The sequence below is a fragment of the Fukomys damarensis genome, unplaced genomic scaffold, assembly GCF_012274545.1.
Source record: "Fukomys damarensis isolate Sample0158 unplaced genomic scaffold, DMR_v1.0_HiC HiC_scaffold_23, whole genome shotgun sequence".
Taxonomy (NCBI): Eukaryota; Metazoa; Chordata; class Mammalia; order Rodentia; family Bathyergidae; genus Fukomys; species Fukomys damarensis.
Window position 1 is genome coordinate 22,465,953 of NW_022900935.1, and position 12,852 is coordinate 22,478,804.

Sequence of the window (12,852 nt, forward strand, 5' to 3'; positions counted from 1 at the left end):
GCCCCGGGAGGGCGGGGAGGCGCGCCGGGGTCCCCCAGGGCCTCCCCCAACCGAGTCTCCTCCGGGCCCCGAGAGCCAGCCGGCCAGCCGCTCTTCACCTGGAGTAGAAGGACGCCCCTCTTTGATGGCCTCTTTTAATGACCACCATCTACCCTGAGGTTAGGATTTCAGGGTGTGATTTATTAATTTATTTAGGGGACTTTGTGTTGGGAGAAACCCATTTCACCTGAAGCCTCCCAGGTGTCCAAAGAAAATGAAGCTGCAAACATCAGATTTGCAAATACTACTTGCCTGGATACCTCGTCAGTTTAGACTGTGAGATTTAAGAAACCCACATTAATACACAAAATTGCTATTAGGATGGCTGTTTTGAAAACTTTTCCAGCACCGTGTATGCATCAGTGGTGCTCTGTAATGAATATTATTCCCAAACTTGGAACATACATATGGGGGAAATATGAAAAAGATGGAATGGAATGCAAAGTGGGAGAGACCTTTGATAGGTTTTAAGTCGTCCTCCTTAAAAAGTGTTGAATTCTGATTACAGAAAAGCCAAAGTTTCAGGTACACATTGTTCTGACCTTACTGATCGCTGCTGTATCCAGAGATTTTGGGGGTAAGATATGGTTATCATCTGTGACCCTGACCTCAGAAGGTTAAGTATGTTTTCAGATATTTTGAATTATCCTTAATGCAAGCCCTCTCTGATTTAGGAAACTGTAACTTAGGAACCTCCCACTCAATGGCATGTTAGTTGTCTCCAGTGCTCTGCTACAGGCTTCAGTGGGTCCAGGATTCCAGGAGAGACCCAGTTGGTCCCAGTCCAGGGTGCTTGTTGGAATATTGTCCACATTATCTCAGCCACATCTGTTTAAATAGGCATGTGTAATACTTAGTCTTTGACAAGGAAAGGGATTCCAAATTTGGAACAGCCTCCTTACAAGGGAGACTTTTGAGTGAATATTCTCTAAATGGAATATATGTGTTGTAGATCTTTTATCCATATGTTTATCTAACCCGTGTATAATATCAGATTGTGTATCGTGTTGGAGAAATGTCCTGCAAGCATAATTTAAAAGGAGTATCTATCCTTGATTTGCTAAAACTCTCTATTCGAATGCAGAGCTAGATTCTCAAACAGGGAATCTGTAGACCTGGATTCTTGTTACAGTTTTGCTGTTAACAACAAGTATCTTGGCTTTGTTTTAGGCAAGTCACAGTGATCTTTGAATTTCAAGTTTCATAAATGATTATGAAACTTAGGGTTGGGGTTCCTCCAGCTTGAAAATTGTGTTGTAGTACTATATTCAAATAGGATAACTTTATAGTTTGCTGATCTAGGTTACATCTTTCCACTCCCAAAGATGAGTTTGCTTATTAATTTTTATTTTACAACTTGTAAAGATGTCTTTTTTTCCTGAGGTATAGTAACAAGAATTTCACAACGGATTTATTTTGTAGACTCATCACATAAAAATAGGAAGATGCTCTCTGTATTTAAAACTTCTTGAAGAATCTGTCTTAGAAAGAGTGAAAATTAAATTCTGGTGCTGCAGAAAGCATTTAAACCCTTCTGTTAAGTGTCTTAAAATTTAATAAAATTAAAGTGTGAAAGTATTTCGACTTAGCCACAAACCAGGAGTTCCTGCTTTTTAACAAAGTCTATACAGCTATTTGCTTGGTCCATAGAGAAATTAAAGATAAGTATTTTTTATGTGGTTTTAAATGTTTACTAGTTCTGAGGTGGCAATGCACAAATCACAACACATGAGACAAACCTATGAGGTCACCATTTCCCATGCAATAAATATTTTTGAATGAATAACGAGATGCTCTTCATTGCCCAGTTTTTTCTATAGTCACTATAAAATACCCTAGACAATGTCCTAAGCCATTATTCCCCTGAAAAAAACTCATAGGTTTTCTAATATAAAAATGTATATTTAAAATAAAATCAATGCTGTTTCCCATTTGAGAATTATAGAACATGAGCCCTGGGAAAGACTTTGAGACGATCTATTCTAATTCATTCATTTTATAAAGAACTTCAGGCTCAAAGTGATGAAGTAACTTCCTCAGTGTCATCTACCTGGTTAGTAGTTATATTGTCAACTTTTCATTGCTGGGACAAAATATCCAACAGACACATTTCCTTAAAGGAGGAAATGTTTATTTTGGCTCCTGATTTCAGAGGTTCCCATCCATGGGTGTCTGGCTCCAAGGTAAAACCGTCATGGTGGAAGGGCATGACAGAGCAAAGTTGCTTAGCTTAGGGCAGCAAGGGAGCAGAGAACAGGGGAAGAGCCAGAAAATGAGTCCTCAAAATCACACCCCCGTGACCCCCCCAGTCACACTCAGAAATGTGCTTTATTAATCTAGGTGTGTCTCAAGAAAATCAAGTTGACAATCAAAACTAATCATCCCAGTAATTTCAACATCTGATCTTGTGCTGGGGGTCAGTCCTCAGCCCTGCAAAACAAAGCACCCCGAACACTGATCTGGGATTCCCAGTCCACTGATAGGGAATGACTATGACTTAGTTATCTTTGGTCTGGAGTGTCTTTCTCAGTAGATGTGGAATTGAACTGAATTGAATGAAATTGAAGTGAGACACTAACTTGCAAAGGAATTTTATAGTTTAAGAAATGAAGGTACCATGTGTACAAAGCCTTTGTGCCTTTGCTCCTTTCTCTTGCTTCTTTAGATTAATGTAGGGGTGTAATAAAGAAGTTGGTTTGGGGAAGGGACGGGTGGGAAGTAACTTCAGCCAATTGTTTGTTTCTCCAAGAATTTGAATTTCAGGATGTATCTGGATGTCTGGAAATAGGATCCATCAGACAGAGTAAAAGTTTTAAATATAAAGATTGCAAGTATTTTAAACAAGACTATGTTTAAACTTAAAATGCTGACTACATACAAGGTTTCATGATTATTTTTAATCCAGGAACCTATTCTCCCTGACATAAATTTGGGTGTGGAGGCTGCAGGGGAGAAGGAATGATTCTCAGGGAACTGAAGCAATTCTGTCGAACACATCTTCTCTTCACTTTCTACTGTGCATAGTGTTATGGAGATCATATCCATCTCTATTTCCTTTTTACAAACTGCAAATTCTTCATTCATTCAGCAGATATGTATTAATTATTCTCAACCTGAGAAATAAAGTGGTGAATTAATCAAAACACACATAATAGTAGTCATAGCAAAATCTATATGGTACTCTGTATCTGTCGTAGGTCTAGCTTCTTTTTACATATTAACTCTTAAACACCAGTGAGGGTCACTGGGTACATAGTACTAGATGGGAGTTAGACCCAGCACTCAGTGACTCTGGTCTAACACTCTCTGTCTCATCTGTTCTATTCTGTCTACTGCACCAGCGTGTACTGACCATGTTACTCTTTGGCTCTTGGCCTTGAATTAAAACCTGTCTAGTTGAGATGCCCATTCTTTCCCATATGGAGAATTTTTATTCATCCTTCAAATCTAGCACAAGTCACTTATTTCTATAAAGTCTTTCTTGAATTCTGTCCCTAATTAGTCACTCTCTTCCAACTGCTGACAGCATTGTCTATACCTTTGAAAATAGCACTTGTCACTTTTTTTTGGTAATTTATCTATTTACAAGGTTTATATACTTTCTTTCCTTGAATAACGGGATTCCTCAAAGATATGCTCCATAACTGCTATATAGACCTTCATTTAATGTTCATTGATTGACTGAGTGAAGTGCCCTAACAGCTAATTTGAAGTCTTTTATTGTGTTTAGCCTCTGTGTTTGGGAGATCTTGATTGAATATATAAATATTTTTGTGATGAGTCATTAAATGAGGAAAGATTTAGGAGAGAAGATTAAATTATTTGACTACTCCAAGTCTGAATTTTAACTGGTTCCAGAAAGTAGTCACAACTCAGGGACAGATAAAACAAATGAATCTGAGCTGGGAAATGAGATTGTGTTGTGGTTTGTCTTTTAGGAGCAGAATGATTCAGCATTCTTTCTCTTACTTTCAGAGTGAAAAGCTTGGTGACAATATGGCAATTTTCTATCATTATTCTTATAATTATTACTATTTCGGTGTGGAGGATCAAACCTAGAGCCTTAGTTTGCTGGACAAGTACTCTACCCCTGAGCTACATCCCCAGCTGCATATGGAAATTTCTAGGTCAGACTCTTTAAGTCAATGTTCTAGTATCCTTTTGCTTGGTTTCCTTGTAGCAATTAGGTAACATTTAAGAGAGTTGTTCACCACTCTGCCCTCTTCCTGGAAGTCTCAAGATTTAAGAGAACTGGAGAGAGGAATCCATATGAGAAGATATCTTACATCTGCCTGCCAGAAGACAGTGGAAGGCCTTGGAGGCAGAAGATGGACTCCCTCTTGTGCAGGAAGACACTAGCAAGAAAGGGTACCATGCTGTGTTAATCAGCTTTCCGTTGTTGTGACAAAATACCGGAGAAAATCGACATAAAGGAAGAAATATTTTATTTGGTGGAGGAAAGATGTGAATCTCACGGTGGCCAGGGAGCAGAGAACAAGAGAAAGATAAATCCTCCGTGTTCCCAGTGACGTCTTCCAACTAGGACCTGTCTCCGAAAGTTCCCACCACCTCCCAGTAGTTCCACCAGCTGGGAACCAAGCCTTCAGCACATGAGCCTTGGGAGCATCGTAGATCCAATCTGTAACACATAATAACGTTTGTGCACAGAGGTAGCCTGTGCCGGTGAACCTATGGCACACGTGCCATAGCAGGGTATTTGTTATGATTGAAAGCTCTAAAAGGTTCGCCATCGCTGAGCCAGGCCTTTAGCCTCTCACTTGGTAATCCTGGTGTTGCTGCTGTGCAATATCAGTAGGGACAGAGGCTGGAAAATGTGCAGAAGCATCTGCTGTATGATAATCCGTGAGTGCTGCAGGGATACAGTTTAACTCACAGGTCCAAATTTATATCTGTAGGCTGACCGCAAGGACTGAAGAGGATTGCATATTTAGTTTATGTGTTTATCAGTTTTAGGGCTACCTCATGAACTGCGTTGGGTAGAGTCCTGGAACCAGTACATTTGAATCTTTCCTAGACATTCAAGCTGAACTCACAGATTCCCAAATCACCTATTGCTACTATAATAACACTCCACCAGGTTTGTTTGCTTTGCCTTCTGGGAAGGGGTACAACCAAAAGTCAGAGGTGTCCCTGTCATCCTCATGTGGCCGTGGGTCCTTCTCACTTCCCTTCCTAAATGGAGTCTGCTGACGTACAGGTGCATTCTCGCTACCTTCAGCCACTGCAGCCACTTCCCTAGGCACCTTGCCCACTACTCTGAAAACTCATCTCATCCAGGGTTTATATTATTTTCACACAAACCTACAACATGGTCTGAAATTATTGGTCTACTTCTGTTTGACCTTTCACTATTAAAAAGTAATGTAAAACTTCACTGTGCAAAAAAGATAAATTTATATTCGTCTTGAGGAATGAACAGCAATGATGATTCTTTATTCCTTTAACTCTATTCGTAGATGCTTTAATATGTGTCTATTCTTCACAAAAATCCATTCATTCCATCCATTTCTTTCATTTAATAAATGCTGAGCATCTGCTCAGTGCAGGGCACTAAGATAAGCACTAGAGATACAGTGGAGAGTGAGAATGGATATGGTCTCACCCTCATTATGACAGTTTCATTCATTCCTTCATTCATTCTGTCAGAAAGTATCTGTTGACTCTCTGTTGTGTGGAAGGTACATTCTAAAGCCAGAATAAAAAAGCCAGACATCTCTCAAGGAGATAACATTCTAGACGAGTAAGATAGAATATAAATAAGGCGGGTAAGATACATAGTGTTTTTTGTTTTTTGTTTTAAACTACGGAGGAAAAGCAGGAAAGTAGGATAGGACGTTTCTGCAGCAGGGGAGGGTTTGTAACATTAGGTTGGCTGGGGTGGGCTGGTCTTCAGTAGAGGTGTATTCTGTAGGGATTTAAGGGAGGAGGGCAAGCAAGCCATTCAGACATCAGAGAGTAGAGTGGGCTGGGTGTAAGGAAATAGCGAGCAGGCCAGTGGGGCAATGCAGAGTGAATGAAGGGGTGAATATTAGGGGGCCAGAGAGGTAGGTATCTGCTCACCTTCCAGGTGGGTGGGAGGTGAGCAGATATACAGAGCCTCGAGGGTCATCAAAAGCCTTTGGCTTTTACTCTGTACGAGCCGGGGGCTCCACTGAAGGGTTTTCAGCAGAGAAGTGATAGGGTCTGCATTATGGCACACAGGGCCATTTTGGCAGCTGTGTGGAGAATAGATCACTGGAACAAGGGCAGAGCAGGGAGGTCACTGAGGAGGTTCCTGTGGTAATTCAGGTGAGATGATTACTAGACTAAAATGATTTGGGGGGAGGTGAAGAATGACTCGATTTTGAACATTTTTTAAACATTTGACAACATTTTAACGTTACCAGGATTTGCCTCCCAGATAAGATATTGGATGTTCAGTTTTGGGCTAGGAAGCTGGAAGAATAAAACATGCCAGAGTAGATCTGGGCAGATGTGAGTGTCAGAACTCAGGCTGAGATGCTCAGAAAACATCCAAGTGGAAACATGAAGCAGTTTTAATAGAGATTTGGGGCTTGAGGGAAAGGTTTGGCTTAAAGATAACAAAGTAGGAGTCTCTCTGTACACCTTTAAAAGAGGGGTGTATCTATGACTAGAAAAAAAAGGGACCAGAGATGGAACTCTGGGGCATTCTGGAGTTGAGTGGTTGGGGGAAGACAGGCAAACAGTGGAGATAGCTGAGAGAAAGGAGAGCGTGATGTCCTGGAAACCAAGTGAAAAACGTAGTTCAGGAAGGAAGATGTACTCAGATAATGCAGGTGTGGCTGACAGATCAATAAACCTGAGGAGTGAGAACTGATTAGCAATGTGGATTTAGCATTAGTGACTGTACTAAGGACAATTTTAGTGAAGTGATAAGAAAATAGTGAATAGATATGTTGATGGATCGGTTGTAAGGATGGTACTGTGACAGTTCAGCCAGAAGGGAACCTGCATGTCTCAAGTACAGTAGGTGGATAGATGTCATAATGGGAACTTACTGATAAATTCTCTGATTGCTTAATTTTTTTTGCATTAAATTGGAAGAGTGGGCATGAGAGAAGTAGAGAAGGTTTGAGACAAGAGAAAGTATGAAGTATAGTTGAGGTTGAATGAATAGGTCAGGAAAATATAATGATTGCCGGGAGCCTTTAAGGGTGCCCTTGAGACAAGCAGGCTTGTGCACTTTTCTCCAGGTGTGTCCCACTGCAAAGGGGTGCACAGGAAGGAAATGGAGCATTGGATCCTTCTGACTAGAGTAGTGGTTTAGTCAAGCGAGCAATGGGTTCAAGGATTTGAGGGCAAGTGCAAGATAGTGATTATGGTGCTGGACAATGGAGTTTAAATAAGATAAGAAGGAAGGAAGGGTTTGAAGCAGGTGGGGCACCATGAAAAGATGGGGGAACCCATGCCTGGTAGTTCCCAGTAGGTCAAAGGAAGGTGCGAGTTGGGATACTAGAGGAATATGAAGAAAAGATAGGCTATGGTGGTGGGAAATTGCAATTAGGACAGTTGTACACTCTGCAGTGTATCTGGCAGTGTTGTCTTTCTTCTTAAATCCAGGAACCTTGTTTTATGCACAGTGCCTGTTCCCCATCTGTCGTGATCCTCTTGCGTTCCTTTGGCCCTTAGCACTTGACTCCCCTAGGGCCACTGCAGATCTATGTGGTGGCTTTCTCTGGTCACAGGAACCCACTGTGCCCATACATGCATGGCACATCAGAAGGGCCAGCAAATTAAAGCCACACCCCTGTGTGGATTTCAGTCAGATGCTGAGCTTATTTATGAAATTACTAACTTGCCAACTCCCTGGCACCCCAGGTGAGGTCAGTGAAGGGTATGTATGTACTAACCCTCAGCAGGAGACAGCCCCAGAGGTGGTTACTCATTTCATAACATGTCCTTCATTCGCCACATTCCACTGTTTCCTGGAATTGTCACCCAAATAGGCTACTTGCACTTATATGGTGGTCTGAGGGCATACTTCTGGGGAAACCCAAACTGGCACTGGGAATGACCCAAAGTATGTGTTAACTAAATATTTGCCGAGTTAATACATAAAACAGTAAATGTGAGTGAATGAGTGATTGAAGTCATGTCTGTCTACCTCCATGAGAAAGCTCTAAACTACTGGGGAGTGGGCAGAGAGGCGTATTTCATCTTTGTGTTCCTATTTAATAGTGTGTCTGACTTACACCAACAGCTCAACGAGGTTGAATTGAATTAAATGACTTCATGGTAGCAGTTGGTGGAAAGAGAAAGCAGCTGCAGAAAAAGCTGGATTGTAGTGAGGTGGAAGTGAGACTTCTTTGCGCATCTTCCAGAAGAACTTTGGAGTAAAAGGAGCAGGGCAATAGCCTCTATCCAAGAATAAAAATAATTTCCTTATGGATTTCAGGTTTGAGTGCTGCCCAGGAAATGTGGAGAGACCCTGTCTCAAAATAAAAACTATAAAGGGCGGGGGATGTAGCTCAGTTGCAGAGCCCCTGAGTTCAGTCCTCAATATTGAAAACCACCAACACCACCACCAAAATAAAACAAAACTTCTTATGATCAGTGCTGGGGAGAGAGTAAAAGAAATGAGGGAAAAGCTGAAGATTGATATTAGCCCAGCTGTGTTTGGATCACAAAACTTCCTCATAGTACAGAAAGATATTCCAAGATGTTGCCTGGACCATTCCCTTTATTTGTGTAACTTTTCTAACCCCTTTCAGAGCCTCACTTCCAGCCATGAATTATAATTCTTAAATGGTCCTAAAAGGTGCCATAGCAAAGTCTTTGCTCTCTTGCTGCAGTGCCCTGCTGCTGCTTTATTTCTTCTGCCTGGGAAATTTGGAGAAACCCTGTCTCAAACTAAAAAAATGTGAAGGGCATGCTTTACACGCAAAGGCATTTTTTCCTCGGATACAGGAAGCCGTTTACTGATGCCAAAGTTGCTGTACGTGCACACACAAATGCATTATATGTTTGCACAGATTGGAAGCATGGGGACCCATTATACAAGTTTTATGTAAATACTTTTTGCTTTCAGATCACTTCCAATGATCATATAAGATGCCTTAAATGAGATAATACATGTGAAATTTTTAGCAAAACACCTAAAGATGCTCAATAAAAATGCTAGCCAAATAGCTTTTTTTATTTTCCCTGCTTCTGCTTCCCTCTACTGCTATGAATGATTGAGAATTTTTTTTAAGTTTTAGAACTCTACTTTTAAATAATAATTTGAGTACTTTACACTAAAGCTATTTTTATTACAAAGTGTGTTTCTTTACTATTGTGTATACAAACGCAAAAGTCTAGTTTTGTAGAGTTTATTTTATCCTGATTTATAGATTTAAAAAACACGTGTAATTCTTTGGGAAAAGTTACTCTAGTATGCTATATTGTTTTTATTTTTTGTTTATGTCTTGGTTTGTTTGTTTTGAGACAGGGTCTTGCTAGTAAGGTCATGCTGGCCTTGAAATCACTGTGTATCCCAGGCTGGCCTCAAACTCATGGCACTCCTCCTGCCTCAGCTTCCCAAGCGCTAGGATTGCAGGCATGCACCACCACGCCTGGCTTTGCTATGTTGTTTTTGATATATTAAAACATTTCCAAATACAGAAAGTTCAAAGGAATCAGAACACAATTACCTATGAAAGTATTCTTAGAAGCAAGATGGCACCCAGGCATGGTGACACACATCTGTAATCTCAGCATTCTAAGAAGCTAAGGTAGGAAGATCACAAGTTTGAACCCAGCCTGTACAACTCAGCAAGATCCTGACTCAAAAAGAGAAAAAAAAAGTACTAGGTGTAGAGCTCAGTGTAAATGCTCTGACTTCAATCCCCAGTTCCCCAAAAGGATTGAGAAAATACTGTTTTGGTTTTAAACAGTTTAGACTGTGTTGGTTGTTGGTCATTGTACTAATTAGTTTGAAGTCTGATGATTTTTTTTTCTGCTAGTATCTTACTGACTTATCTGGGACAGAGTGATCATTTTAGATTTTTTTAAAAAAGGTTTGGGACTGAACAGTACATCCTGAGCTCAGTTCAGGAGTCTGGGCGACCCCAAATGTCCCAGAAGCAGCTCAGCTTCTTTGCCACCTTTCTAAGTAAAAGTGATGCCCAGTCCCATGCAATCCCATGTTTCCTGAGGGCAAGAACCATTCACTCATGGCTGAGGGCTTTCCTTCCTCTCACTGCAGCCACGTGGGGCCTCATTCTGCTCGTGTCCTGTACAGCTCTTCATTCCCTTGGATGCAGCCTATAGGTCACAGTGGGAATGTGAAGGATCCTGGGCATCTTAGTCACCCTCTTCATCTCTGGGACAAATTATCCTGCATCCACAACTTAAAGGAAAAAGTTTAGTTTTGGCTTAGGGTCACAGTCTGTGATTCCTTAACTGCAACACAGAAATGGGATGGTGGAGGAGCGCTGCTCACGTTACAGTGGCCAGGAAGCAGAGAGAGAGGGGAGGAACTGGGGGGGTGCCCTTCCAGGTGATGCCCCCAGTGACCTGGCTTTTCTGACCAGGTCCCATGTCCCAACAGTAAGTCAGCTGTGAACTCATCAATAGACCAAAACACCAATGAGCAGAGTGCCAGATCTGTGACACCTTAAATAAGCTGTTATGTATTAAGCTTATCAGATCCCTTCCTGAGAGAAGATGTTAATGGGGGAGAGAGAGACAGTAGGATTGCTTAAGTGACTGAATGGCTCAGAATTTATCGACAGGTTTACCAGTGGCCAGTCTTTCACCCCGATTGCTCTTGAACTCTTGATCGCATACGTTGCAGCTGCAGCTCTCACTGGAGCCACTGTGAGGGACGACCTCTTACCTACCGGAAGTTACATTCGGGAAATGTGATGGCAAAGGCAAGGGAAGTGAGCAGAGGCAAGTGAAGTTGCTTAGAGCAAGAAGGTCAAAACTGTGTAGATGGACAGACAGCCCTTAATGTTTCAGGGTGTTCTGCAGAGGGTCCATACCAAAATCCAAGGGTGCTCAATCCCTTGTATAAAATGTTATAGCATTTGCATATGACCTATGCAGATCCACTTGTACATTCAAAATTATCTCCAAATTACTTATACCCAATACAATGTAAACGCTATGTTGTCTTTTTTTTCAGTGCTGGGGATTGAACTCAGAGGTTTTCCCATGCTTGGCAAGTGTCCTACCACTGAACTATACCTTAGCCCCATAAACAGCTGTTATACTGTATTGTCTATGGACTAAGGGTAAAAAAAATCTGCGCATGTTCAGTATAGATGCACATTTATTTTTTGAGTATTTCCTGTCTTCAGTTCGTTGGATCCACAGATGTTGGATATGTAGGCTGGCTATAATTAGTTTTGCAGATGCACATAAACCCATCATGTCCTGTGCACAGAGCTGGACAGCAGCACAGACAGACATCAAACCGGTCTAACTGCTTGGTTGAGCCTTTTCGGCTCTGCTTTAACCCATTCCATTCTTCATTTATTAAGGGCTTCAGTTGGAATGAGCCAGGCCCAAAGATTTACCTTTGGAGAAGAGAGATGAAGTCCTGGTAAGACTTCCTAGGTGTATGTGAATCTGCTTGTTGAGGCTGAGCTGTCTCTGTGCACTTGTGGTTGGTATTTCCAGAAATGGATTGAATTCTTTCCTTTTCCTTTAGAAGTCTGTTTGTCTGTGGTCTTGTGTTGGGATTTGAAAGCCAGATGTTTTTGCTGCTTCTCGCTTCTCTAGGTCATTTTTCTGTTGCAAAGCTGTTTTTTGCATTAGGTAGTAAAGATCTCCATAAATTGTCCTACCTTGCTTAGTAGAATGTCTGTGTAATAACAGTGCCAGTGCCTTGCGTGTGTATAGCATTTTATGGTTTTCAAAGCATTTTTGCCTATATTATCTCACTGTGCAATGCTCTCCTGGTGTTCTGTATTTATTCACCATTTTCATCAACCTAGATACGTTTATTTCCTTCTACTAACTCTGAGGATACCACACACCCAAGGCCAAAGGTGGATAAGAAATTTTTCCAAAGAACAGTAAACGCATTATATAAATGACCCTGTTTTCTGACGGCAAAGTGAAAGATAACCTAGTATCTCTGAGAATTATGTTCTACTTCCTTGGGTTCACTTTCTCAGCAGGAGGGCTGAAAACAATTTACTGTAATAATTGCACCTACCCACCCTCCTCCCACCTTCTTTAATCAGTGAAACCCTGAGAATGGAGGAAGTGGTGTATAAGTTACATCCATATAGTCATTTTGTAAGTGCTTTTTGTACTTAGAGTTTATTTTTCTATTTTCTCAATTTTAGAGCATTGTTACTGATATTATTCCTGATGGATAAATTATAACTTTATTAGCACCTTTGTTTCCTTGGAACTACATGGTTTGCACAGTGTATCATTTATGAATAGAAGGTGCTTTAAATTGAAGCCTATAAGGTGGATCTGTAAGTGGTGTTTTAAAGGTTTTCTGTAAAGCATTCTGAAAACTCCTTTAAGGTTCATTGAGACACGCCCACAAATTCCTTGAACTTTCTTCTTACTGTCCCGCTATTCCCATGACTTATCTCTGTCCTTCCACCACTCCACCCCTAGGTGCTGGGGTGCCATCAGTGATAACTTGACTGTTTAAAGTAGACACGACATATGACTTCAGGGCTGAGAAGCACCAACAAGGTTGCGTGGGCTCTTCTGGTCTCTACATTCCCTCTGTACCATCCTTGAGTGATCAGTGAGCCTCAGCCCATTCCACCTAAGGAATGGAAGAGTATCTTTTTTTTTTTTTTTTTTTTTTTTTTT

At 41.1% G+C, this 12,852-nt stretch overlaps 1 protein-coding gene across 1 annotated transcript in view; it reads left to right on the forward strand.

The window, feature by feature from the left end:
- Window positions 1-3,988: 3,988 nt before the first annotated feature.
- Window positions 3,989-12,852, forward strand: part of Rimkla (ribosomal modification protein rimK like family member A) — a gene marked incomplete at its 5' end in the record, with an annotated part of 32,075 nt that continues 23,211 nt past the window's right edge. Inside the window, one exon of the mRNA XM_033767907.1 lies at window positions 3,989-4,166. Coding sequence (XP_033623798.1) covers window positions 3,989-4,166 — 178 coding nt within the window. The remainder of the gene's footprint in view (window positions 4,167-12,852) is intronic.